The sequence below is a fragment of the Bidens hawaiensis genome, unplaced genomic scaffold, assembly GCF_021521415.1.
Source record: "Bidens hawaiensis isolate Kalapana, Puna unplaced genomic scaffold, B.hawaiensis_p1.1 tig00419396_1, whole genome shotgun sequence".
Classification (NCBI taxonomy): Eukaryota; Viridiplantae; Streptophyta; class Magnoliopsida; order Asterales; family Asteraceae; genus Bidens; species Bidens hawaiensis.
The window spans coordinates 1792873-1820769 of record NW_027504847.1 but is presented as its reverse complement, the minus strand read 5'-3'; the positions used below and the strand labels follow the sequence as shown (position 1 = coordinate 1820769).

The following is a 27897-nucleotide window of genomic DNA, read 5'->3' as shown; positions in this document are numbered from 1 at the left end:
GCTCGTACTCGATTACTAAACAAGGTTTATTTGAGGCTCAAACAGCTCAAGCTCAAAAAAAAAACACTTGGCTTGTTTACACCCAACGTTGTAAAATTCCCAACTATGCGCCGATTAATCGCTGGTCTCCACTTTACTGATTAATTTTCGGCTAATCGGTCAATGGTCAAATCCTTCCAAAATCGGCGGTTTTCCGACCAAAATCAGCGGTTTCCGGCGAGATTCCGACCAGAGAAATTCTAGCTAATTTCCGACCAACAGTATGTTTGTGTATGCATAAAACTGAAAATTACATATAAAATTGTGGACGTGTATATATAAAAATGAAAATTATACACAAAAATCCGATCTGATTAATCACTATTCCCTCACCGCTTTTATAACCTTTTACAACATTGTTTACACCCCTTTAGTAGGGATGGCAATGAAACCCGAACCCGATGTGAAAACCCGAAACCCGACATAAATCGGACGGGTAATACCCGACTCATTAGGGTTTGGGACGGGTTTGGGATTTCTAATATACCCGATTACCCGACCTGATTACCCGATAACATAAACCCATTTACCCGATTATATACCCGATGTACCCGATATAACTTATTATATATATATATATACTATATACCATATATATTGTTTGCCAAAACATGTTTATGTCAATTATTTGAGACATTTTATGTTTGTGGTAACCATCTTTGTAATCCATTAGTTATATTTTGTCAAAACCCGGTAAAAACCTAGCGAGTTTTGAGTCGGGTATACCCCACGAGTATTTTTATCAAAACCCGATAAGAAACCCGAAACCCAACGGGAAAATCCGAAACCCGACGGATAATTACCCGATTAAAACCCGACGGGTTTGGGACGGGTTTGGGATGGACTTTCATAACCGGGTATGGGTTTGGGAATACCTAAACCCGACCCAAACTCGACCCATTGCCATCCCTACCCTTTAGTTTAAAATTTTAATAATAACATTTAACAATAGATCCTAATCATCACCTACATATAAATACTTCATACACGTTACAACATTCCACCTCCACCAAGTCAAACCCAAACTCTCTCCGTACCCAACCCCACGCGCCGCCGTTCTCTCTCACGCGCCGCCGTACCTCCACTAACTAGACTTCCACGTCATCATCCGATGGGAATGTCGAAACGATGAGCAATGCAGACGAAAAAAACGAGTGTTTCCATGACTCTCTCGATCGATTACTCAGTTGCTCGTCTTCTTCGTCGGAAACTGATGACGTGGATGATCGTAATTGTAATGCGATGACGATGTTTGGATCTCACGCCCGTCGTCTGTTGACGAACGGCGGTTGCAAATGCTCCGCCGCTTCGGACTCCCCGGTGGCTCGCCGGAGCATTTGCAGGTTTCAGTTTATTCTAGTTATATTGATTTGTTAGTGTAATTGGATTAACTGGTCTGCTATGTGTCGCCCAGTCAGCAAATGAGTGGTTTTTGTTTTAGTGGTGTAGAGGTGTTGTAGCTAGGGGTGCAAACAAGCCGAGCTGCTCACGAGCCCGAGCTTCACTTATCGAGCTCAAGCCAGCTCGCGAGCCTAATCGAGCCTGTCATTTATATTATATTATATATATATATATATATATATATATATTTAATAATTATTAATTGATATATATATATATATATATATATATATATATAATTTTATGGAAAAAAATAACTAAATACCATATATTATTTTATATATGAATTTATTATGAAAATAAATATACAAATATAATTATAAATATATAAAAAACTATTTAATAAATATTAAACCAGCCGAGCCAGAGCTTGAAAAACTACGAAACGAGCCGAGCTCAAGCTCCGTATAAGTTAAACGAGCCGAGCTCGAGCCTGGTCGAGCTCGGGCTTGACTCATTTACACCCCTAGACTTGTAGCGCCTATATATATAACACACATTTGAATATAATAATAATAATAATAATAATAATAATAATAATAATAAAAGAGAAGGCTGGAAGGGCGACAAATATCCCCCCCCCCCAGCAAAAATTCCCCTTTGTAGCCCGGGGGCGGTGTTCACTAATAAAATCGCCATTTTTCGGCCCTCAAATTCGCCCACTGCACATAGCCTTATGATTTAAGTAACGGGGGTTCCAAGGGGGCAACGCAGTGCCCCTGGTAGCGGGGTCCAATGGGTAGAGCCAACTGATTAGGAGCGTATTTGTTGATTTTGAATTTCAAATACGTGGTATCGACCCTAACAGTAATAAACTGTATCTTGATCATACGATTTTCTTTCTGGCCCACAAAACTCTCTCAAATTCATACTCAATTTCTTGCTCAAATCAATCTGAGTTATATCAGTCAAAACATTTGGGAAACACTAACGCCCTGTTCTTGAGTTTTTTTAAAGGAGGGAAAAGAAAGGAAAACTAAGGATACTTAAAAAATGGGTGTTCTTGAGTTTTTTTTAGGATGGAAAGGAAAGGAGTAGGAGGAGTTAGGAGGGATTATATTAATATATTTTCCTAATAAGTTATCATCCCAAAAATGGGATGATTACTAAGGATAACTATTTATTAACATAGTTGTCCTTTCCTTTCCTCTAATTTTCTTCCAACTCAAGAACACAACTAATTAAAAAAAAATTCCTTCCCTTCCCTTTCTTATCCTTCCCTCTCCTTTCCTTTTATTTCCTTGGTTAAAAAACTCAAGAACAAGGCGTAATAGTTTTGATTTGAAAGTGATTCACGACTCTCAGATTTTCCGAAGATAACCGTTTTACAGAAAATTTCCCCAACAGAATGCACGCTTGTTTTAGTTTGTTATGATGTTAGGGATTAGAAAATGCATTTTATGATTATGTCACCCATAATCATAAGTATTAATTTGGAGGCTTTGTCAATCAAATTTGAATTTCGAAATGTAACCACCTAAGGCATTTTTTGCAAACACTAACTGCTAATGTGGTAAACAGGCGTTTGTTATTTTAGTCAATTCATCTTGATTTCAATTCAAAGTTTTAACAAGCATTAAATAACTTTTAATTGAAAGTTTCCATACAACTCTCTGAAAATCCAAGTTAAAATTCTCAAGATATCCGACAAGATTCGTTTTCGTTACCTATTGTTGATAACACTATTGTTAATAGTAGTAGTAGTAGTAGTAATAATAATAATAATAATATAGAATAATAATTATAATAACAATAATGGGAAGAAATTTGTGGTAGAAGAGGTTAGTGAAGTTTGCCTAATTAAGAATCTTGATCATTTGCAGGTTTCGGTTTCTTCTAACCCTAGCTTCATTCGATCAACATATGCTGATCATCAAGACTGTAATAATAATAGTAATAATAACATAAATAATAATAGTGATAGTAATAATAATGGGAAGGAATTTGTGGAAGATGAGGTTAGTGAAGATACTAATAATGAGGATTCAGTTTGTTTAATTAAGAATCTTGATAATGGGAAGGAGTTTGTGGTGGATGAAGTTTGCCTAATTAAGGAAGTAGGAACCGAGAGGTGTTTAACTATGGAAGAATTCGAAATGTGCGTTGGTCAATCACCAATCGTGCAAGAACTAATGAGAGGGGAGAACGTTGAGTCTGGTAATAAGGATTTACCAGACGGTAACAGTAATGAAATTGGCGCTAATATGAAGAAGAAAAGCGGTTGGTTGAAGAATATAAAGAATGTAGCGAGTTCGGTTGCAGGTTATAAGAGTAGTGATGATAGAGATACGTTATTGGGTGGAAGAAGGTCTAGTTCTGCAACGGATGATAGTCAAGATGTTTCATTTCACGGTCCGGAGAGAGTGCGCGTTAGACATTATGGGAAGTCTTGTAAAGATTTAACGGCTTTGTTTAAAAGCCAGGAGATACACGCGCATACTGGATCGATCTGGACGATTAAGTTTAGTTTAGATGGGAAGTATCTCGCTACTGCTGGTGAGGATTGTGTTATTCATGTTTGGCAAGTTGTGTCGTTAGATAAAAAAGATGAACTTTTGTTTGATAGACTAGACGGGAATTTGAATGGTTTGTTGTGGTCGAACGGGTCACCAGAACCGAGTTTTGATAACCAAATTGAAAAGAAGAAAAGGGGACGGTTGTTAAGTAGAAAGTCGACAAGTTTGGATCATCTAATGGTTCCAGAAACCATGTTTGGGCTTACTGAAAAACCGTTTTGTTCGTTTGAAGGACATTTGAATGATGTGCTTGACGTGTCATGGTCTAAATCTCAGTATTTGCTTTCATCGTCAATGGACAAAACCGTGCTGTTGTGGCAGTTATCTAGCAAGTCGTGTTTGAAGATCTTTTCTCACAATGACTATGGTATGATGTTCATTTATAGGGCAACTCTATAGAATAGTAAACAAGTTTTGAAACTGTTCAAATAAGGTCACTCGTAAAATCTTTTGTTCCAATCAGGTCACTAAAGTATTCTTTTTGTTCTAATCCTATATATTTTACCTGGATAGCAAATCATGTAGGTTTTTTTTAGTTTTAAATAGTTTGACATTGCAAAACATTTTTTAAAAATTGAAAAAAATAAATTTTAAATTGTGAAAAATTGCAAAAAATAACAATAATATGGAAAATTGCAACAAAAAAAAAAACTGAAACAATTGCAAAAAAACTGGAAAATTAAAAAAAAAAAGTCTTAATTTATTTTTATTTTTTTTGCAATTTTCCATTTTTTTTTCTGCGAAAAATAATAATAATCTAGAAAATTGCAACAAAAAAAAACTAGAAAATTAAAAAAAAATCTTTAACTTTTTTTTTGCATTTTTTCACAATTAAGTTTTATTTTCTCAATTTTTACTAATTTTGTCACTTTTAAAAAAATATTTTGCTATGTTAAACTATTTTTAAAATAAGAAAAACCTACAAAATCTGCTATCTAGGTAAAACATATAGGATTAGAACAAAAAATAAAGTTTAGTGACCTAATTGGAACAAAAGATTTTATGAGTGAACTGATTGGAACAACTTCAAAACTTGGTATATAAATATATGAACCAATATATGTTGATATATGATTACTAAGTATTGTTTTTCTAAATTCAGTTACTTGCATCCAGTTCAATCCTGTTGATGATAATTATTTCATAAGTGGATCGCTTGATGCTAAAGTACGCATATGGAGCATTCCCGATCATCAAGTTGTTGATTGGAATGATATGCGTGAAATGGTCACAGCTGCTTGCTATACACCCGATGGCCAGGTTGTCGGTTGTCCTCATAAATATCTTTTGTTCACCTTTTGAAAATATTAATATGTATGTTCTTTTGTGACTGATGGAACCTTATTATTATTATTGAAGGCTGCACTTGTTGGTTCATACAAGGGGAGCTGCTATTTATACAACACAACTGGTATGTAATGATCGTGTGTGTGTGTGTGTGCGCGCATGTTTTTTTGTTTGTTTTTCATTTTTTTACGCTCAAAATTTTAAATTTTGCAGAAAACAAGTTGCAGCAAAAAAGTCAAATCAACCTACACAACAAAAGGAAGAATTCCCGTCATAGAAAGATAACCGGTTTTCAGGTAAAAATTTAGCTACTACTTGCCTTTTAATATATTGTTTTTTAGTTTTGAACTTCAAATTCATATTACCTTTTGCAGTTTGCTCCTGGTACTACATCAGAAGTGCTTGTTACATCTGCAGATTCACGCGTTCGTGTTGTTGATGGGCTTGATTTAGTTCACAAGTTCAAAGGTAACTTTTACAAAGTTTTATAACTTTTTAAGCCATTTATACAAAAAAATAGATTTATATTTAAAGTGTTTCCGGGTCAACCCAACTCGTTTTGATATGTAATAAAAATGAACCATTACTCAACCCGGCCACCCAACTCGTTTGGATAAAAGGTGTTTCCGGGTCAACCCGGTTTGACTCGTTACCCAACTTATTTGGTTTGAAAGGTGTTTTCGGGTCAACCCGTTTTTTACTCAATTTTGTTTTCGCTCGATTCACGCATTCATGTTGTAGATGGGCTCGATTTTGTTCACAAGTTCAAAGATAACGTTTACAAAGTTTATAACTTTTTTAAAGCCATTTATAACAAAAAAAAAAGTTTGGATTCAAGGTGTTTCGGGTCAATCCAACCCGTTTTGATATGTAATAAAAAGTTAAAACCATTTTGACCCGTTACTCAACCCGGCCACCCAACTCGTTTGATGAAAGGTGTTTCCGGGTCAACCCGGTTTGACTTTTTACCCAACTTATTTGGTTGAAAGGTGTTTTGCGTCAACTCATTTTGACTCAATTTTGCTTTGACCCGTCACCTAACTCGTTTTGGTATGTGTTGAACTGTTAAAACCATTTTGACCCGTTTCTCAACTTGGCCTGTTACCCAACTCGTTTGGACGAAAGGAGTTTCCGGGTCAGCCATTTTGACTTGATTCCTTTTTGACCCATTACCAGTTACCCAGCCTGTTTCTGTTTGTATTAAAAAGTCAACCACTTTGACCCGTTGACCAACTCCACTCGGTCCTTTATGACAGGATTTTGCAACACAAACAGGCAAACATCAGCCTCGGTGACATCAAACAGGAAACACGTTGTTTGCGCCAGCGAGGATTCTCAAGTTTATATTTGGAAACACGAAGGCGATGCGCGTGCGAGCCGATACAAAAGAGGTGTAACCGTTACTCATTCTTACGAGCATTTTCACTGCCAAGACGTATCACTAGCCATCCCGTGGCCTGGTAAAACCGACACTTGGGCTTCCCAAGACGGGCTTTCTAGAGAACACAACGGGCTCACTACCGACCACTTCAATGACGTGGCAGCACTAAACCATCCACCAACCCCCGAAGATCAAATTAGCTGCCACCCGTTTCACGGAATTATTACTAGTGCGAATAATGGCTACTTTTTCGACCGGTTTTCTGCCACGTGGCCCGAGGAAAAACTTGTTTCGGCTATGAAGAACCCGAGTCGATTAACGAGTGCGGGTTTTGCAAACGGGTCGAGCTTGAGTAAGTCGGGCTGGGGTATGGTGATTGTAACGGCTGGGCTTCGTGGCAAAATCAGAACGTTTCAGAATTTTGGATTGCCAGTTCGAATATAGACGAGCCGAACTAGTTTTGCTTATATAAGTATAATTTTTGGTTTGTTAAGTGAAATGTAGAGTTAACATGATAACAAAGTTGGAATTAGAGAGTTAATTGCTTATTCATTCATGTGTATAATATCCTTTGGTATTATGTGACAGGTGTATAAAGCTCATTGGTTGTTTTGGTATAAACATGTATTAGGTTAAAACTGAAATTATTTAGCTGGTTTGATTTTTGTAGTCATATTTTATAATCAACTTGTCAATATGTTTGGTTTGTAAAGTTATAATTAGGGGTGTAAACGAGCCGAGCTGCTTGCGAGCTACTCGAGATTGGCTCGTTAAAAAGCTCGATCGAGTCGAGCTTAATCGCAAGCAGCTCGAGATTGGCTAGTTAAAAAGCTCGATCAAGCCGAGCTTAATAGAGCTCGAGCCCAAAAGTAAGCTCGTTTAATAAACGAGATCGAACCTGAACAGGCCTGTCATTCATATAATTTTTTAAAATATATATTTAATAATTATTAATATATATATATATATATATATAATATTATGAAAAATAAATAAATATAACTGAATAATATATATTTTATTTTATACATAAAATCATAATTGAAAAAAATATATAAAAATAATTATATTTATATATAAAAAAATTAATAATTAGTAAACGAGCCAAACCCGAGCTGAGTTCGAGCTTGAAAATCTACTCATGAGCTGAGCTTGAGCCTAGTCGAGCTGGGGCTCGGCTCGTTTGCACCCTTAGTTATAGTTAACAATTTAGCTTATATCTAACAGTCAAAGCAAACAAATAAACAAATTTCGAAAGGGTGAGATTATGTTTATCAACTCGTAACATGTTTGATCATCTTCACTAAGGTTTAAATCATTGTTAAATCCGTTTTAAACAACCATTGTACCCTAATTCACAACCTTGCCCGCCAAATGTTCCCACTATTTCTTCTCCGACACCACCACCCCAAACAACCTCACCAACAATCTCACGGCCGTTCAATACTGCTCATAGTAGTCGTCATCGACCAAACGTGGCCATATGGGTGAACAATGGTTGAAAGAATGACCGTAATATGGACATCGTATAACACCATTCGTGTAATTTACTCTGAAAATCTGGCGAATTTGAAATATACTAAAATACAAGAGGAAATCAAGGAGTTAGATTTTGATGCAAAACATGACCGCCAATATGCGTTTATGTTGACATGAGTACATGCGTAATATCCTGGTTGGGTTTTTGTTGGCATTACCAATAATAATAATAATAATAATTGATTCAATTTCTCATTACCAAACAAATTTAACTATTTCTAATTAAGTAAAACGAGTTAAAGTCCTTTGTATGGTTGTATAGTTTTATCGAACAAAAAAATGCTTATTTCGAATCAAAGTTATCGATAACAGAAGCTAGCTACGTATGTATCCTAATATTAATCGATCATATACTTATTTTCTTTCTCCTTCCGTAACTAGGTTGTAGCCATACAAACACATTGACCCGACCAATTGTTAAAATAAACATGTATATGTCAAATTTAACTTTTCAAGACGGATAAGTTAATCGATTTGAGTTATTCAAAGTTTGAACCCTCATACACTGGTCTAAATTGAACCCGCAAGTAATCAGGCCGGGTCGGTTATTCGGGTCAGATACAAATAATAAACTCCCACTCCTCACCCATGACTCTTTCAAATTAGACATGCTTTTTGGGAACTGCACCTTACACAATATCCTCTGTACCTGGCCCCACTTCACTTATCTTAACACCCTTTAAAGTTTAAAATCAAACAAAGACATCTACTGAAAATCTAAAATCTCATTTCTAATTGGTTCCTCAAAATATCAAGTGGGCCCCACCATTTTTATATGATCATTTACCTTATCTCCCAAATAATAAAAATATCTAAATTATTAAAACATATCAAAATCAATCAAATCAAAAGTGCATATATATACACAATATATGTATCCCAATATCCCTACATCAACAACATTAATATTGAACAAATATTTATTAGATATTTATAGTAACCTACAATGGCTCTACAAGCTACATCATCTTTTGCTGTTAAGGCTGAGGGGTGTGGGAGGCTTTAATGGGGCTCCAACAAATAATATTATGACGTGTGGCAGAGAGAGAAACTGGATAAGGGGGGTGTTGGAACCCCCGTTAGAGCCCCTGGCCCTGGTGTGGAGGGGCTCCAGCAGGGGCTCCAGCGATTTTTTTTTTATTTTTTTATAAATATATTCAAACAACGTATTATTAAAAAACTCATAAATTAATAAAAAAAACACACATTAATAAAAAAAACACATTAATATCTAAAAATAAAATAAAAATTAAAGTACTAAAAAAACATTCTTCTTATTCTTCGGCTTGGTCTTCTTCGATCAACCTCTTTCGGATACGTACCTTTTGCTTTTCCATTAGCATTTGATCGACCGGATTTAGGTTACTGAAGTCTCTAGTAAGAAAGTCCAAATCTCTCATTCGACTTTTTTCCTTTTTGTCATTTGAGACCACCTCCATGGTTTTGTTGAATTTATTGAGGGATTCAACAAGATTGGCGATGTTTACGGCTTCCCCCTCAGCCGGTTTTTTCCCCTTGGCGTCCCTTTCCAATGGCCGCCTCCTCGGCGGTGAAGACGTTTCCTCCTCCGCAATGTTTAGGTCGAATCCAACGCGGCAATCCGACCCGGTTGAAGTGCTATACGCTCCAGACAAACTAGTTTTAGTCCGTTTCGGCCCAACTTCCGCATCAACGTCCGGCGCCACCAGCTCAACCCACTTGGAACACCTTTTCAACCTCTCCCACAACTTTAAATCGTCCCACGTCTTCACCATCCCATACCTCCGCAAACACTCCTGCTTCCACTCTTCGACCGTGAAATTGTAAACCGCCAAATCATCACTGCCACTTGGTCTCATACGACCGCTGTTCCTGTTGAAAAGATTAGTAAACAAGCCGACAAATTTTCTGATTTCGGACCACCGACCCGAAATCATATCGGCGTTCCGCTCTGTACTCCCAACGAGCATGTAGAACGTCTCCCTAACCTTTATCCAAAAAAATCTTACTCTTTTGGTAGTCGGCTGCAAAATGAATAAATAAATTAGATTTTCATTTAACTTTTTTATTAAAAATCATTTTTAAAAACGTTAAAACAATTACCGCAACGCCGATCCTCAGAAATTACTATCCAAGCCCGACACAAGGCTTCCTTCTCATCCGATGACCACGGAGTGGCTTTCCGTTTCGTCCTCGGAGTCGAAGCCGGTCCCGACCCGTCCGTTGCAAGTTGTTTTTTCCGGTGGACGCGTCTTTTTGGTCCCGTATCAATTAATATTTACATATTATTACACATTTGGACCTAAATTTTTTAGGCTACACAATTTATTAAATTCTTATAAATTCCTCAAAATACACTTTACTAATTTCTTGTAAATTACTCGAAATCAGTTCTTTCGATTTACCATTAGACCTGAAACATCATGCCTAAATATTTTGGTAAATTAATAATTTTTATGATTATTACACATTTGGGCCTAAAGTTTTTGGGCTACACCATTTTTTATTTTTTTAGATCGGTTTGTTGGATATAATTTGGTTAATTTGGTTCAGTTCGGGCTTTTCGGTTTTTGGCTATAGCAAAACCAAATATCAGTTTTTAAAAAACATAAAAGTACATCGTCATTTTTTTACTGGGTTTGGTTATTTCAATTACGGTTCAGTTATTTCGCTTTGGCTGATTGTAAGAGATTGTGTGTGGTTTGTGATTTAGGTTGTGAACGATCCGAGTTTGACAAAGTCGGGAGTTTACTGGAGCTGGAACAAGTCAGCATCGTTCGAGAACGAGTTGTCGGAAGAAGCTAGTGATGTCTCCAAGGCTCAAAAAGTATGGGAGATAAGCGAGAAATTGGTCGGGTTGGCTTAAATTTAACACAAAATGTGTCTCCTTTTGGTTTGGTTAATCTGGCGGTAATGTGAGTTTAGGAGTTGTTTGCAGGCGGTTTTCTGTTGTATATTTAGGCATCAATAATAATATAAGCTCCGTGTTTTGATCGTTTAACAACATACGATGTTTCATTAACTAGCGTTAAAAGTTCGTTAAAACGAACGACCCACATACACTTGTAACAGGCGATATATCACAACACAACACAAAGCATGATATATAGATACATTCAAACCATTTAAGAAAGACATAATTACAAATTTTGTCCGTTAAACATATGCAATTTATGGATCAAATCCTTTAAAAAATTTATTTGCATGCGGTGTCCTTTACATGGCATGTTTATTTGATTTTTGTCCTTTTGACTAACTGGCATCCAAAAACCCCGTTAAGTCTTGACATGTGAGGGCATTTAAGTCTTTTTACGCATACTATATAAGTATTTATAATTAAAAAACAAATTATATATATTATTAGAAAAAGAAACTAAATAAAATATGTTTTTGTATAAATAAAATATGTTAAACAAAAACCCCGTTAAATCTTGGCATGTTTGGATTTAACTGACTTTTTGGATGACAGTTAGGGTAAAGGACAAAAAGCAAATGTATTTTGTTATATAAAGAACGCCCGCAAATAAACTTTTTAAATGACCTGATCCATAAATTACATATATTTAAATGATAAAATTTGTAATCCTGTCTTTAAGAAACGAAGACCTCAAGCGCTACTTATACCTCGTAAGCAGGGAACCGAGCCTCCAACGGCTCGATCATATCCATAAAAAGATAAGCCATTCCTCCGACACCTTCGAATAGGGAAAACGGGTTGTCTCCACTATGCAGTGTCCCTTGGGATATAAGTATTGCGCTTTTTTCGTGTAGGAAAGCCGCAAAAGCTTTGGCTCTATATAAGAATTTTGCATCACCCGTTAAGCGATAAAGTGAAAGAAAGGCGTATGTGTTCCCGCTTATTCCGTGACAAATTCCAACCCGTTTAAGTAAACCCCGTTCCCATACCACCTCCCCTGCCTCCACGGCCGCCTTGTAAAATTCCTCATCACCGAAAACCTTGTATTTTACAAAACAGTTAGTAAAAGAAATTGAAATTTGGGAACATAAACGGGCTACTAACTGACGGGTCAAAATGGGTGCATTGAAACGGTTCCAACCCGGTCAAACTCCCAAACAGGTCAAACTGGTCAAACCAGATATTTTGACTTTTTCACCCGATTTCAACCCGGTCAAAGCCAACCCAAACTGGTCAAACCTGGTTCGTTGGCTTTTTCAACCCGGACTGGTTCTTACAAAAACTGGTTTTGACTTTTGTTGACCCGATTTGGAACCTGTTAAAAAACCCGAACCGGTTTGGGCCCAGAACCCAGCTTGTGCACCTCTAGGCTAAAAACACCTTTCAGCCCGTTTTTAACCGACCCATGGACCCATTAGCTAGAACTTTTTAATATGACCCGTTAAAGATAAGCATAAAACAAAGATCAAAACCCTCATAAGTCATAACTACTTCCATAATCAAGAGTTGAAAATAAAGGTGTGAATTTCTAACACGACATGAAACTCGTGTTAGCATAAATGGGTTCGGATTAAAGCCGTGAACACGTTTAACTAAACGGGTCGTGTTCGTGTCAACTCGACAGGCTCGCGGGTTAATCCGTTTAACCCATTTTTAAAAAAAATTGTTTTATGTTATCAATTTTAAGTACCAATATACGGAAAAAAAAATTATAAAAACAAAACATGCTAAACGGATTGTTCATGTCAACCCACAAATATCCATGTCGGGTAGGGCCCACCAACCCACAAACACGACCCGTTCAACTTGAAAAGGTGTAACCAAAGCGCTTACCTTGGCTGCTTTTGCAAGGGTAAGAGCGACACCAGGAGCGCCATGACACCAATGCACCAACCGGTCCGACTCGCTTCCCTCACTCGAAGGATAATTTCCACTCGGGAACCGATTCTTGATCATGTAAAAAAGTGTGCTTTTTACATCTTCCAACTCATCTTCGGTTAAAACCATGTCCAATAACACATGCATTATCCCAGCAAGCCCATGGGCCGCTCCCCAATACCTTTTACCATGCCATTCATACATCAATGGGCATGTCTTTGTACCCATTTTTCTACCCGATTTTATAATTTCGTCGGTAATCGTTCTCTGCAAACCAAATGCACGCCAATTGTCATAACTCATAATAACTAAATGACAAATATACAACTATTTAAATTTGAGTGAACTGCGGTTTTCGTCTCTGTGGTTTGTCCAAATCTGCGGTTTTAGTCCAATAGTTTCAAATTTGCGATTTTCGTCCCTGTGATTTCATTTTACTTGCAGTTAAACCCGAATTCACTAATCCCGTTAAGTCTGGTCGTTAAACCCATCAGCGTACCCTTCACGTGAGGGCCATTTTGTCCTTTTTTTCCCAAATACACCCTCAGCCCCTCACGTGAGGGGGCTTGCGGATTAGGACTGAGGTTTATTTGGGGAGAAAAAGGACAAAACTGCCCCTCACGTGAGGGGCACGCTGAGAGTTAATAGATTTGGGTTTAATTGCAAGTAAAATGAAACCACAGGGACGAAAATCGCAAATTTGAAACTATTGGACTAAAACCGCATATTTAGACAAATCACAGGGGCAAAAATCGTAGTTTACTCTTTAAATTTTGAATCTTTAAAGTTTACCATATGTGTGGATGAAATTGTGTTTGGGCCAAGATTCTTGTTTAGAAACAAGCATGCCCATAAGTAACCGACTCTACCGTACAATAGCTCGTTCGGAAGGTTTTTAGGAATGGTGATCTGGAAAAAATTTTTTAAATTGATTGACCAAAGAAAATGTATGAAAACTGTTAAGGAATGAAATGAAGTACCGCTTTAAATCGTGTTAAATAGTAATCACACAAATTATCATCGTTAGCTTCCTTAGCCACGACTGCACCAAGAGCGTATACACCAGCTAGCCCACATATGAACGTCACACGGCTGCAAATTATGTACGATTTTAAAAAAAATAATAATAAATAATAATAATAATACACAGCATTGACATATCATACAACCTGTATAACCTTTTACACGTATTATACGGCCCGTATAACCTTATACAGCCCGTAGATATGTTGAAATAGTTATGTGGGCCCGTATGAAAGTAAAAAAGAAAGAAAGAAAGAAAACGGGTATTGTACGAGCCCGTTTTAAGGCTATGTGTAGTGGAGGGGCTACAAAATGGGGCGTTTTGTGCCATGTGGCGCCCAGTCAGCAAATGGTGGGTTTTTGTGTTAGGGGTGTAATGGTGTTGTAGCCCTATACACACACACACACACACACATATATATATATATATATCTCACACACACAAACAATATAATAATAAAAACAAAACACAAACCAGCGACAAATAATACCCCCCCCCCCCATCGCCCCATTTATCGCCGAGGGGGGGGGGTTGTTCCCTTCCAAAATCGCCCAAATTCGCCCCTCAAAATCGCCCAGTACAAATGGCCTAAGGTGGTATGCAGAAGTTAATAGTTATAATGCATGTGTAACTTTATTGAAATTGACTGATGTGACAGTATTGTGTCCTATAGAAGCTATACAGTTGTTTAACTCTACTGAAATTTGACTAATATGACAACAGCATGATGTAACCGTATAACTTTACTGACTGATGCGACATCGGTGTGTCCTACAGAAGCTATACAGCTATACAACTTTACTGAAACTGACTGATGTAAAAGTGGCGTATCTTGCAGCTTTTCTATATGGTCCACATAACAATACTAAAACTGACATATATGACAGTGGTGTGTCCTGCTGCTCCTGCAGAAGCTATAAGACCCATATAACTTTATTGACTAACGGATGTGACAGTGGTGTGCCGTATGATATGTATAGCTGCTGCACCCTTGCAGTTCAACTTGGTTTATTAATTATTATCATGTTCTTACTACACATCAAATAATCACCTCAAACACTACTCATTTGTCACTAAAACAAAAACACAAAAAAAAATAAAAAAAAGTGCAGTAACCTGGATCCAAAAGATGCAGAATCACAAGCTTTAACAATCTCTATACACAAATCAAGATCTTTCTTGTTGTGTGTAACTTTGTAAGCTTTAAATACCAAGAAAGCAGTTCCTAAATCACCAGTGTAGAGCGAATAATCATTCCCGCTTTTTCCCCATGTCTCCTTCACAATCTAAGAATAAAAAATATTAAAAATTAAAGATCAAACAACACAAAAAAAATAAACCAGGGGTGTGCATGAAACCGAAAAAACTGAACCGAAACAACAACCAACGGTTTGGTTTTACGTTTTGTAAAAACAGAACGTACGGTTCAGTTTTGGTTTTGCATGTATTAAAAACCAAAAGAAACAAAACGAACAAATTTATAGATTTTCACTTTTATTTTTTTATTTTAAGTAATTTACAAAAATTTGACAAATATGTAACTCAAATATTTTAGCTCAAATGTATAATAATAATAATAATAATAATAGTAATAATAATTAGTTACCGATTAACAAAATAAATTTAGCCATAATTTATTATTTTGGGCCAATTTTTTTATTTTTTTTGGTGGCTAAAAATTTTCAAGCTCAAATGGCAAATCAGAAACCACCCGACATCCTCTACGGGATCATTTCAAAAACCAAAAATTCAGTTTTTGAATTTTCGAAAACCACTTAATTCAGTTTCGATATTTGAGTTACATATTTGTTAAATTTTTATAAATCACTTAAAATTTATAGAATTTCACTTTTATTTTTTTATTTTAAGTAATTTACAAAAATTTGACAAATATGTAACTCAAATATTTTAGCTCAAATGTATAATAATAATAATAATAATAATAATAATAATAATTAGTTACCGATTAACAAAATAAAGTTAGCCATAATTTATTATTTTGGGCCAATTTTTTTATTTTTTTTTTGTGGCTAAAAATTTTCAAGCTCAAATGGCAAATCAGAAACCACCCGACATCCTCTACGGGATCATTTCAAAAACCAAAAATTCAGTTTTTGAATTTTCGAAAACCACTTAATTCAGTTTCGATATTTGAGTTACATATTTGTTAAATTTTTATAAATCACTTAAAATAAAAAATGAAGATCTATAAATTTGGCAGGGTTCGGTTTTTTCGGTTTTTATCACATGAAAAATAAAAACCTTAAACCAAACAAGTTGTATAATAATCAGTTAATTACTAGTTAACAAAATAAATTACTCCACAATTATTATTTTGGGCCATTTTTTTTTTGCCAGCTCAAATGACAAAATCGAAACCGACCAGTTTTCAAAAATTCAAAAACCAAAGTTTCGGGTATTGGTTATGTTTCAGTTTTAGCCCAAAACCGACCCAAACCGACCTGTACACACCCTTAAAATAAACTAAACACATAATAATAATAATAATAATAATAATAATAATAATAATACAGTACAGTTTGTTTGAGGTCTAAAGCTGCACGTTTGAGTTGATCAGAGAATGAGTTGTATGGGAGATATAGAAGGTGGTTTGCGGTGGTTTGCGGTGGCGGTGGTGGGTCTTGTTCGGTGATGAATTCGGGTAAGTTATTATGGAAGAACCGATCTGCCATCTGGGTTTTATTGATTATGATTAGATTAATTTGGAAGGTGTGATTAATGAGGTTCTTGAAGGTTATTAAAGGTTGAAGCTTTTTGGGGTTCATACGTGGAGATGATAAGATTATGCCACGAATGGCTCGTGAGTCGGTGTTGGTTCAGGGTCGGCTCATTTATTGTCATATATTAACTAGTTATTCTATCTGATGCGTTGTGTCGGAGTAGCTAGCAAAACCCCATCGTTGTAACCCGGACTTGTAGGTAAAACCCGGGCGTTAGGACGATGAACCATCAGCTTTGTTTATGTACGTTACGGTACCGGAACTTAAAAACGAAAAAATATAAAATTTGAGGTGGACCAACGACCAATTGGGGGGGGGGGGGTTCGGTAAATTTACACATTGGTAAAACCCGAGCGTTGTCGGTCATTGGCTTTACATAAGGCCGCGAGTCTGCGCGAACTCGGTTGGTTTGTTTCAGATTTGTTATGGAGCCGGAACTAAAACAAAAAAATTGACATTTGGTCGGTTTCCATTACGTTTATTATGATAACTGAACTAAAAAACAAAATTCACCAACCAATACATTGTCGACAAGTGGCCCAATATGCCACTTGCGACACCAAAGCTATTCTTTATGTATAGTAGTAATAGTAATTGACCCAAATTCGGTTTAAGTTTGGATGTGCATTGTGAAATTAATTCATGGAAGCCTAAAATTTGGTAATAGTTAAAAATAAGCATGGCTCAACGACCCTAAATGAGCTTCCTATACAAGGCTTGAGCTCGGGCTCTATAACTAAACGAGCTTTATTTGAGACTCAAGTTCGGTCTTGATGAGTAATTAAACATACTGTTTTGAGCATTTTATCAATCCGATCTCAAGCAGCTCAGCTCGTTTCCATTAGGGAGAAGGATATGGTACCGAGTACTAGTACCGACCCGGTACTTTTAAGGTTTTGGGAACCGTTCGATACCAGTATTTTCCCCATTTTCTATCTTCAATACCGGTACCATACCATAACCAAACATTTTCGATTCTGATAGTAGAATGATTTTTTGTATTGGTATTTTCGGTACCGATAGCAGTATCATTTTTAGCTACTTTTTATCGGTATTTCGGTATTGATACTGGTACCAAGCTCATCCCTAACTTGCACCCTTATTCCGCAATTTGCATGCGATCCATTAGCCTATTTAGTCTTTGATAAACCAGTCGGAATAATAAAACCCCAAACTTGTGGGCATTTATAGATAAGGCCTCGAAGCCCAATCAAACTGTAAGTTCCTATAGAAGCCCATTAAAGTTGACTCTTTATATCAAGAAAGGATTAATTTAGAGGTGCATAAACAGGATCAAACATAAGTCAAAACCCGACTAGACCCAGCCCAGCTTCTAAAGGAAACTCAAACCGGATCGAATTAGATTGAAACTAGTATTTAGACCCGCCGTGTTGCGGCGGCGGGCCGTGAAACCAAAAACACAAATTTATCACTTTTATGCTTTGTGCGTGTAGTCGTGAAACCGAAAACACAAATTTATCACTTATTTGCTTTTGAGCGTGGGGCCGTGAAACCAAAAACACAAACTTATCACTTGCTTTAACCACGCATCTCTAATGGCATCGATGAGCTCAACCCCGAACCATTTAATGAAGCATGTAACCGTTAAAACTTTAGTATACTTAGAAGCCCAAACAATCCAATATACAGGGCAATGACTATATATATTCTATCAAAGGTGAGTGATTTTCCTCAATAAACAAACCACAAAATCACTCACTAAACAGCAACTAATTTAGTGATAAGCAAGAGTTGCAGGCATCATCTTGCCAAATATTCTGCAAAACCCAAACGGTCAAAATGTTTGACCCGTTTGACGTCTCCTTTTAGCTAACTTAAGATTTTACACATTTTACCCACTGACCCATTCATTAGTAATGGGTTGAAATCACCACTCAACAAAATAAAAAAAACACAACACTTCCTAAACTGAACCTGTCAACTTGGTGCTTTTATAACAATGCAATTAGTATTTGAACTGCGCGTTTTATAACACTTTTTGGATAACCATATGTTCACAATCATTGAGATAGAGCACGCACAAACGTCCAACACCACTACATCATGGCCGCCTACAGTTAACAAAGACTACTGTACATACGTTCAATGTTCTTTCCAAAGGCGCATCAATTGCACAAAATATCCCAAAAGCCAAAATTAATAAGTCAAAGATCAACCACATAGGCATGAATTTATGGTGGGCTTTTAACAAAAAATAACCCCCATCTCTTATCACTATCACCAATTGCAAAAGTACCCGGTTAGCTCAAAGAATGCGGAATAAACCCAATTGGGAATGTCGGCTCCGCCACGGCAGTCGCCTATGGTTTCATGGAACCCGGCAACAGTCACGGCATCGCAGTCGCCTAGGGGTTTCCAAAATGAAACCCGGCAACATACGAAACGGAGTCGCGACAATCAAAATCGAAGAGATTTCCGTCACCACAATACACCAGTGGCACGATAACAATTGCCGGCCACAACCGAAAATTGCCACCAACATTTGACAACAAAGTTTTAACCAACAAACCATTAAACCCAAAGCTCAATTAGGGACATGCACGTCAATTCATAACCTCTTGTACGGTTGTACCAAAAGCAGTAACACATGTACCTGAAAAAAGTATAAATGAATGCCAGTCGCAGAGGCTCGGATCTGCCACTGAGGAATCATAATGGCTGCAAAATCACAGTTGCATAGTTCATGACCATGCCATCCGGATCTTGCCTTTCCACGATAAGATGATTTCGCTCCTTATAATAATAGACCAATCATCATAGCAACAATACAAATCCAATTATCGAGTTCTGTTAAACGATGGCTTCTCATTGATTTAACCCGGTTTACACCCAATTTTCGCGGGTCTTGTAACTCATTGATTTAACCCGGTTTGGACCCGTTTAAGCCACGGGTCATAACATCTCAAGTTCAGTTTATTTTTATTTTGACATCTATCGCTACTGCAGACTCACAGATATCTTCTTCACCATCATCTCCCTCGAATCCGAACCCATTATCTTGCATCATCACTGGCGATTCAAACTTCTGATTTGTGATTCGCAAGCCTCCTTCCAAATACAAGGTATGTGGGTTGATTTATTGGTATTTCGTTTAATAGTACATAAACCCTAATTGATATATAGACTGTTTCGAATTGATAGTTGTGTTGTTTGACAAGTTCAATGATGTCTTGTGTCTGATATTTGATTTCGTGTATGATATAAACCCTAAATTGGATACAAAAGAATTAGTTTGACTAAATTAAGAATAACGGTTTTAATTGATACTTCTCTTCATGAGCCAGTTCCAGATCCTATATGTGTGTTGAAGAGGTATGTACCCGCCTTAACATCGAGCGGGGCGGGTCAACCCACAAGATATGGACAAGAGGCTTGAAATCAAGATATCATGAAGGCACAAAGCCAAAACCTATGCGCATGGCGCATATCACATATGCTCACGCATCACATATGCTCACGCATCACATATGCCCACGCGTATCACATGCTCACGCACCATATATGCTCACGCATATCACATCTGCGCGTGGCGCATCTGCGCGTGGCGCATATCACATGCTCACGCATCATATATGCTCACGCATATCACATCTGCGCGTGGCGCATCTGCGCGTGGCGCATATTACATATGCTTGAGCATATCACATCTGCGCATGAAACATCTGCGCGTGAGAATAAAGAGAAGACCTCGCGCATCCTCAGGATAGGCGCATATCACACATGCACATAATCAACCTCGTCCTTATCCAAATCAGGATAAGGACAACCTTGATTGTGCTCGTCAGACAACCTTCCAGAAGGTATCCTTTAAGGAATAAGAATATGCTGATGTTGACAGCTGCCAATGAAAGGTGGACAACTCAGCAAAACCCATGTGCTACCACGTGATTGCACATGGGTCGGGTGAAATACCTGGGTCAGAGAATAATCAATGAAAAAGCACCAGGTGTCCTAAGGACACGTGGCGCAAAGCGATAGGAGGAGGCCAAAAAGGCCCTAATGGGATCTGAGCCCAATCATTGGAAACCCTAGCACTATAAATACCACACCACCTCCACAAGGGGAGGTAAGCAAGAAAATACATTCCAATTCCTTACTCACTCTCAGATTATTATCTTCTCCTACAATCTCTTATTCTCACACCGGAGGGTTACCCCAAAGAGGACCCCTCTGTCCCTTTCTGAGGGGTAAGTTCACGGTGCTGTTCGTTTTGTAGGTGGAAGAATTCATACTCCGGAGAACCATCGGTGAAATAGCATACTCATACCCGAGGAAAGTTGATCGTCTACCAGTGAGTCGATCCACGTTTCTTCATGTGTATATTTGTTTTCAAGCATCAAGTAATTCTTTGTTTTTGGATTTAGTTGCTGTAGCAAGCATCAAGTTGCTTCGGTGGAAAGACACGTGAATGGAACTTCAATGAGGTATTTCAATTTGCTTAATTGAGGTTTAATTTGGGGATTGGTCTGATTTAGTGGCTTAATTTGTCGACAAATGAGGTTTAATTTGGAGAATTGTTTGATTTACATGTTTAGTTTGTAGGATTGGGAGTTACTTATAAAGTTAGTTTAAATTTGCTACGGGTGGTGCAAAATAATTACAAGTGTTTTGATTTGGGTATGTTAGTAAGCTGATTTCACAGCCTTTAAAAGGTTTTATGTGGTTATATTAGGAAGTGCACAATAGCTCATAAGCATAAATTAATATTAAGAAATGAACAATTGAATATTGTTGCACTCTCTACGTTTATTAAAGGCTTACAAAAGGTATTTATAATTTATTCCTTTATTTTATGTGGACACCGGGTTGGTGAAGGTACTAATAAATATTATGACATTTCTCTGTTAATTTTTTAATAAGGATTTTGATAATCGTTACTTAGATAATCATTATAGGAAGGTGAAGAGGTAGGTCCCAGCAGGGCTCAGTTGGTCCCGCATGACTCACCTTGAACAGGGATGTCTGCGCAAAGATCATCTACTCCCGCAGGACCCACCATGCTCAGAGAAGCCTACGCGCAGTATGCAAGCTGCATACGCAGGGAAAAGCCTCCCAATGGTAAAGTAACCCGCCTGTTCCCGCAGTTGCGGATACAAGCCATCAGGGAAGGCTACCCGCACAGCATAGCTACACGCATAAGGCTTAACACTTACAAATATTCAGTGTCACCTGAAAGAATGAGCAAAGGCGGGAGGGGGAAAACTCCCGCCAAAATGGGCCAGTCCGTATGATGGAGGATCTTTTGCGTGATACCTGACGAGGTAAAGACAAAAGATCTGACCAAGAATGCGACAGCTCACTGACAGCAGCGTGGCAGACAGCACGCCACAGCACTGTGACCAATAGCCGCCGCCTGCCCACCAACTCCTGCCAGACCACGTGCCTAGCCTGCAGTTGGTAGAAGACGAAGAGTGCACGGCACGCCTGCTCTGTGTCAGCCGCTACCTATCCACCACTCACAGGTAGGGCACGTGCATAGGTTACAGTTGGTAGCGTGTTGGGCCGGCTAAACCCCTTGGAAACCCACCTTCGGCTATAAAAGACAGCAAATGGTATTATCATTTCATCATCTACTATCTCGTATAACTTACTTGATAACTGCTCTAATAGTATTCATATACTTTTATATTCAAAGAGCAATATAGACTGATTCTCACGCCGGAGGGTGGTCACAAGGAGGAACCCCCCCCTTCTCAGTGACGAGCTTACGGTGTCTGTTTTGCAGGTTCCCTGAAGTACAACTTACTCTGCTGGACCTAACCTTCGTGGGAAACATTACTTAGCCCCCAGATTACCTATAATCTGCCCGGGGTCACTTAGTGTTTCTTCATTGGCGCCATCCGTGCATAAAGCTAGAACTACATCTTTCTCCAGTTTTTCAAAACTTCCAAGATGACTAGAGAAATTCCGGTAACCACAACCCCAGCCACTGGGGTAAACACCGGCAACACAATGTTTACAAACACTACCCCAGCCACCCAAGCTGGGGCAAGTGAAGTACATTTTACGAACACTACCCCAGTCACTCATGTAGGGGCAAGTGGAGTAAATATTCCACTGGGATTCACTGATGCCCAGCTGGAAAAACGAACTCGAGCCCCTCGCCAAACACTTGATCAAGTGAAGGCATGGGCCGAGGCACGTCAAAGAGAATTTCAGGCTGAATTGGACGAACGCTTGCGTTCAGTCCAACAAGCTGAGGAATTCGGTAGTACTCGCCAGCACCTCAACATGAGTAGTGAGTACGAGTACTCAGACGCCGAGAGGGAAGACTCCGACACCGACGCGAACCCTCGCCATAGGGCGAAAGGGAAGCGTAAGGAAACGGATCCCCAGCCAAAAAGGAATTTTGGGGAAGCATTCCAACCAGTCACGGAAAAAAGCTCGCGTGACTTCTCCAAGGCCTTTAGACCTACTGCCACAAACGCAGGAAGGTCAAAATTTGCAAGGGACATTGCAGAAGCAATCGCCCCGAGGAGTGCCAAACAAATGTCCAATATTGGCACATACGATGGTATATCCGACCCAGATGACCATCTGAACAGGTTCATTGCGGGGGCAACCGTCAGTAACTGGACGGAACCCACGTGGTGCTACATGTTCCAGATGACTCTGGTAGGAGCAGCCAGAGCATGGTTCGACCGTTTACCGGTCCACCACATTTATGACTGGGCAGACTTCCAGAACAAGTTCAGTCAACAGTTTAGTCAACAGAGGAAGCACACTGAGGAGCAGTGGACGATCCTCAACTGTGTGAGAGAAGAGGATGAATCCTTACTGGACTTCATCACCCGCTTCAACTCCAAGAAGCTGAGTCTGGGCAACATCAGTGAAGACCTCGTTCGCGCCGCTTTCATTCAGGGCGCTGAATACCCAGAACTCATCCGCACTCTGACGGGTAAAGACGGCATGCCATCCACGTGGGATGCCATAATGACGGCAGCCAAACGCTTTGCCGAAACGGAGAAACAGCTGGGAAGAGATCTCCCCCAGAATACAAACCTCTACACGCAGAGGACAAGGGAGAACAATGTGAGAACCGCCCGGCTAAACAAAAAGAGGCGGCAAGGTATTTGGCAGTCAAGGATAAACTTTGACACCCCCTCAAGCTCTCGCCCTCTGGTTGGCGGAAGGGACAACACGCACCCTTCGAACCGGAAAAACCGTTGGACGCCACTCACCAAGAGCGTCACGGAGATATTTGCCACGGAAAAACTGCCATGGCCAAAAGCCCCAGCGATCCGACAGAAACCCAATGCGGATCAAAGCAAGTCTTGTGACTTCCATGGGACAAAGGGCCATAGCACTGAGGAGTGCACATCCTTGAGGGACATCGTCGAGACATTTGTCAAGGATGGGAGGCTCGCACACCTCGTGGCATCTATCAAGAAGGGAGGAAGGAACGACAACAGGTACAGGGGTAACGGACGAAAGCCCGTCGACATTAGCATCAACATGGTCCAGGGTAAGGTCAGAGGAAGAAAGAGACCGATAACCGAACCATGCGCATGGAAGGAAGCAGAAGTGCGCTTCCCGCGAGTGCCGGGAGGCCCAAACAAAGAAGGCCCCCATTGTCATTAAAAGCCAGCTGGGGCACTACATCACCTCCCGCACCCTCGTTGACAATGGCGCATCGTCGACAGTGATGTACAGGCAGTTCTTCGACAAGCTCGACGATGAAGACAAGGAACGCCTGGAGACGGTCTACGCTTCAATGGAAGGGTTTGACGGCAGCATGAACACTCCCTTGGGCATCCTATCTTTCCCCGTCACTCTCACCGATGGGAATTATTCACGCACGGAGGATGTGGATTTTGTTGTAATGAAAAAACCACATCATACGTATGACATCCTATTCGGGAGAGACGGGATGGCAAGATTCAACGCCGTGGTATCCTCAGTCCACGGCATGATGGGATGGCCAACAACTGAAGGCGTAGCGATGATCACGGGCATTCCCCAGGTATGCATCGCATCTGTCTCCTCTAAACCCAAACCGAAGATGGCCAAACAAACCATCACTGAACCTGAACAGTGGGCATTCAATGGGAAATATCCCGATCAGGCCGTTACCATTGGCCCGACAATTGTTGATCCAACACGCACCTTACTCAAGCGCTTACTGCAGCGAAACGCAGACATCTTCGCGTGGACACCAGCCGACATGACTGGTGTACCCCGGGGTAAGGCAGAGCATAAGCTCAAATGCGATCCGGCCGTTACGCCGATCGTACAAAAGCGCAGAGTAATGGGGCCCGAGCAAACCAACGCGTGCAGAACCCAAGTCAAGGAACTCCTTGATGCGGGCATCGTGCGCGTTAGCAAATATCAAACGTGGGTTGCAAATCCCGTAATGGTACCGAAGAATAACAAACAATGGCGCATGTGCATAGATTTCAAAGATTTGAATAAAGCATGCCCCAAAGATTGTTATCCGTTGCCAGAAATTGATCTCAAGGTGGATTCGGTGGCACCATTTCGCCTTAAATGCTTCTTGGATGCGTATAAGGGGTACCATCAAATCCACATGGCTGTAGATGACCAGGACAAAACCGCCTTTCGGACGCCCGATGGCACATTTTGTTATAAAATGATGCCATTCGGACTTAAGAACGCGGGGTCCACGTACCAACGACTAATGGACAAAGAGTTTCACGCCCAAATTGGGAGAAACTTGGAAGTCTATATGGATGATTTGGTCATCAAAAGCCCCGAGCCAGAGGCGATGTTGAAAGACATTGAGGAAACTTTCAACACACTTAGAAAGATAAACATGAAGCTCAACCCGAGCAAGTGTTCATTTGGGGTGGAAGAAGGGAAGTTCTTGGGAGTCATTATTACTAAAGATGGCTTCAGAGCGAACCCTGAAAAGGTCGAAGCCATTGTCAAAATGGAATCACCTACCACCATAAAACAGGCTCAAACACTGAATGGACGACTAGTCGCGCTTAACCGCTTTTTGGCAAACCATGCGGATAGGTCGTTCCCATTTGTGTCAACACTAAGAAATTGTTTAAAGAAAACGCACTTCCGCTGGACACCAGAAGCGGAAGCAGCTTTTCAGGAGATTCGATCACGCCTGATCGAACTCCCAACACTCACAGCCCCACAAGCGGGGGAGGAGTTAATCCTATACCTCTCCGCAACAGATAGAGCAACCGGGGCAGTCCTGCTTGTAGAACGAAAAGGCATCCAGATGCCAATCTATTATGTTAGCCGCGTGCTGGCAGACGCGGAAACCCGGTACTCTACCCTGGAAAAACTGGTCTTGGCACTTATTCACGCTTCACGCAGGTTGAGACGATATTTCCAGGGTCACCCAATCACTATTCTCACCAACTTCAAACTCTCAAATGTTCTAGGCAAACCCGAGTTATCGGGACGTCTAGCCAAGTGGGCAATTGAATTGGGAGAATATGCGATTCAATACAAGCCGAGACCAGCCATTAAAGGCCAGGTCCTGGCTGATTTTATTGCAGAAGTCCCCGCTTCACGGGAGAAAGAGTGCCAGGAGGAGGTTCAACCCTCCCCAGCACACGAAATCAATGAGGTCTGGCGACTCTACACTGATGGAGCAGCTAGTAACGAGGGTTCAGGCGCAGGGTTAAAATTAACAAATCCAGCAGGCCAGGAATATACTTATGCTATCCGGCTGGATTTTCCAAGTACAAATAACGAGGCTGAATATGAAGCATTCCTGGCCGGATTGAGGATTGCGCGTAAAATGGGTGTAAAAAATTTGGAAGCCCATGTAGATTCCATGCTAGTGGCAAACCAAATAAACGGGACGTACACGGCTGTGAACGACACAATGGCCCTGTACCTTGCCCAGGCCAAAGCCATCATGCGCGATTTTAATGATTGTAAAGTGATACACGTCAAGCGCAGCGAAAACAAATCTGCGGATGCGTTAAGCAAGCTTGCATCACTGGCCTTCACCCACTTGGGAAAGGACATCCGCGTGGAACTCCTCGAAACACCATCAGTCCCGCACAAGGAAATTTGTGTCATCCAAACCGGTACAGAAACATGGATGACCCCAATAATAAAATACCTTGAAGCAGGAACGTTACCAGAGTCGAAGTCACAGGCAAGAAAACTACGCTGTAAAGCACTGAATTATCAGCTGGTCAATGACACCCTTTACAGACGTAACTTTCTTGGCCCATTGTTAAGATGCGTGGACAACCAAGATGCTGACTACCTCCTAAGGGAGGTTCACGAAGGCATCTGTGGAGTACACGCAGGCCCCCGCGCTGTGGTAGCCAAGCTAAACAACGCGGGATACTTCTGGCCGGGGATGCATATGGACGCGTTGGCATACATCAGAAAATGCAGATCTTGCCAGCTTTACGCACCCAACACGCATCGCCCGAAAAATGAACTTGTTCCTGTCACTTCCTCGTGGCCATTTCAGAAGTGGGCCATTGACGTGACAGGCCCATTTCCAACAGCAGCTGGGAATGTTCAGTTCCTAGTGGTAGCCATTGACTACTTCACCAAATGGATAGAAGCGAAACCTTTAGCCCAAACAACCGCAAAGCATATCAAAAAATTTATTTGGGAATTTATTATTTGTCGTTTTGGACTTCCACAGAATTTGGTAAGCGACAATGGCACCAACTTTGCTGACAAGAAGCTACAGCAGTGGCTGAAAGAACTTCAAATCACCCACACCTTTACCTCAGTGGCACACCCGCAAGGTAACGGTGAGGTGGAAAGAGCAAATAAGAGCATCGTCGAAGGCATAAAGAGAAGACTCTTGGAACATAGATCTGGTTGGGTGGACGAGCTTCCACACGTCCTTTGGGCAAACAGAACGCTGAAGAAGACCAGTACGGGAGAAACCCCGTTCAGTCTCACTTATGGCACTGAAGCCATGATCCCAGTCGAAATCGGTTTACCCTCACCAAGGGTCTTAATCCAACCAGAAGACAATGATGCGGAAAGACGGTTAGACCTTATGCTAACCGAAGAGCGCAGAGACTTAGCCGCCGTGCGTGAAGAAAACTACAAACGACAAATGCAAAAATACTACAACACGCGGGTAAAACTCTGCAACTTCAAGGAAGGAGACTACATACTGCGTAACAACGAGGCTTCGAACCAACAACGCCCAGGAAAGTTGGCCCCGATTTGGGAAGGGCCATACATTATCAAAGAAGTTCTGGGAA

At 40.0% G+C, this 27897-nt stretch overlaps 2 protein-coding genes across 2 annotated transcripts; one reads left to right on the top strand and one right to left on the bottom strand.

Moving 5' to 3' along the window:
* The first annotated feature begins 1167 nt into the window (after nt 1-1167).
* LOC143608599 (uncharacterized) lies at nt 1168-7306 on the top strand. Its single transcript, XM_077083602.1, has 7 exons — nt 1168-1398; nt 3264-4323; nt 5059-5216; nt 5316-5367; nt 5457-5539; nt 5618-5711; nt 6500-7306. Exons 1-7 carry the CDS (start codon nt 1168-1170, stop codon nt 7066-7068), a joined length of 2247 nt encoding a protein of 748 aa, XP_076939717.1. The 3' UTR covers nt 7069-7306.
* Nucleotides 7307-11664: 4358 nt separating this feature from the next.
* Nucleotides 11665-16657, bottom strand: LOC143608542 (lanC-like protein GCR2). Its single transcript, XM_077083560.1, has 6 exons — nt 16499-16657; nt 15078-15247; nt 13918-14029; nt 13730-13846; nt 12893-13204; nt 11665-12099 (listed from the first exon to the last, which is right to left on the bottom strand). The coding sequence occupies exons 1-6, from the start codon at nt 16652-16654 to the stop codon at nt 11761-11763; spliced, it is 1206 nt and encodes a 401-aa protein (XP_076939675.1). The 5' UTR covers nt 16655-16657; the 3' UTR covers nt 11665-11760.
* Nucleotides 16658-27897: the final 11240 nt, after the last annotated feature.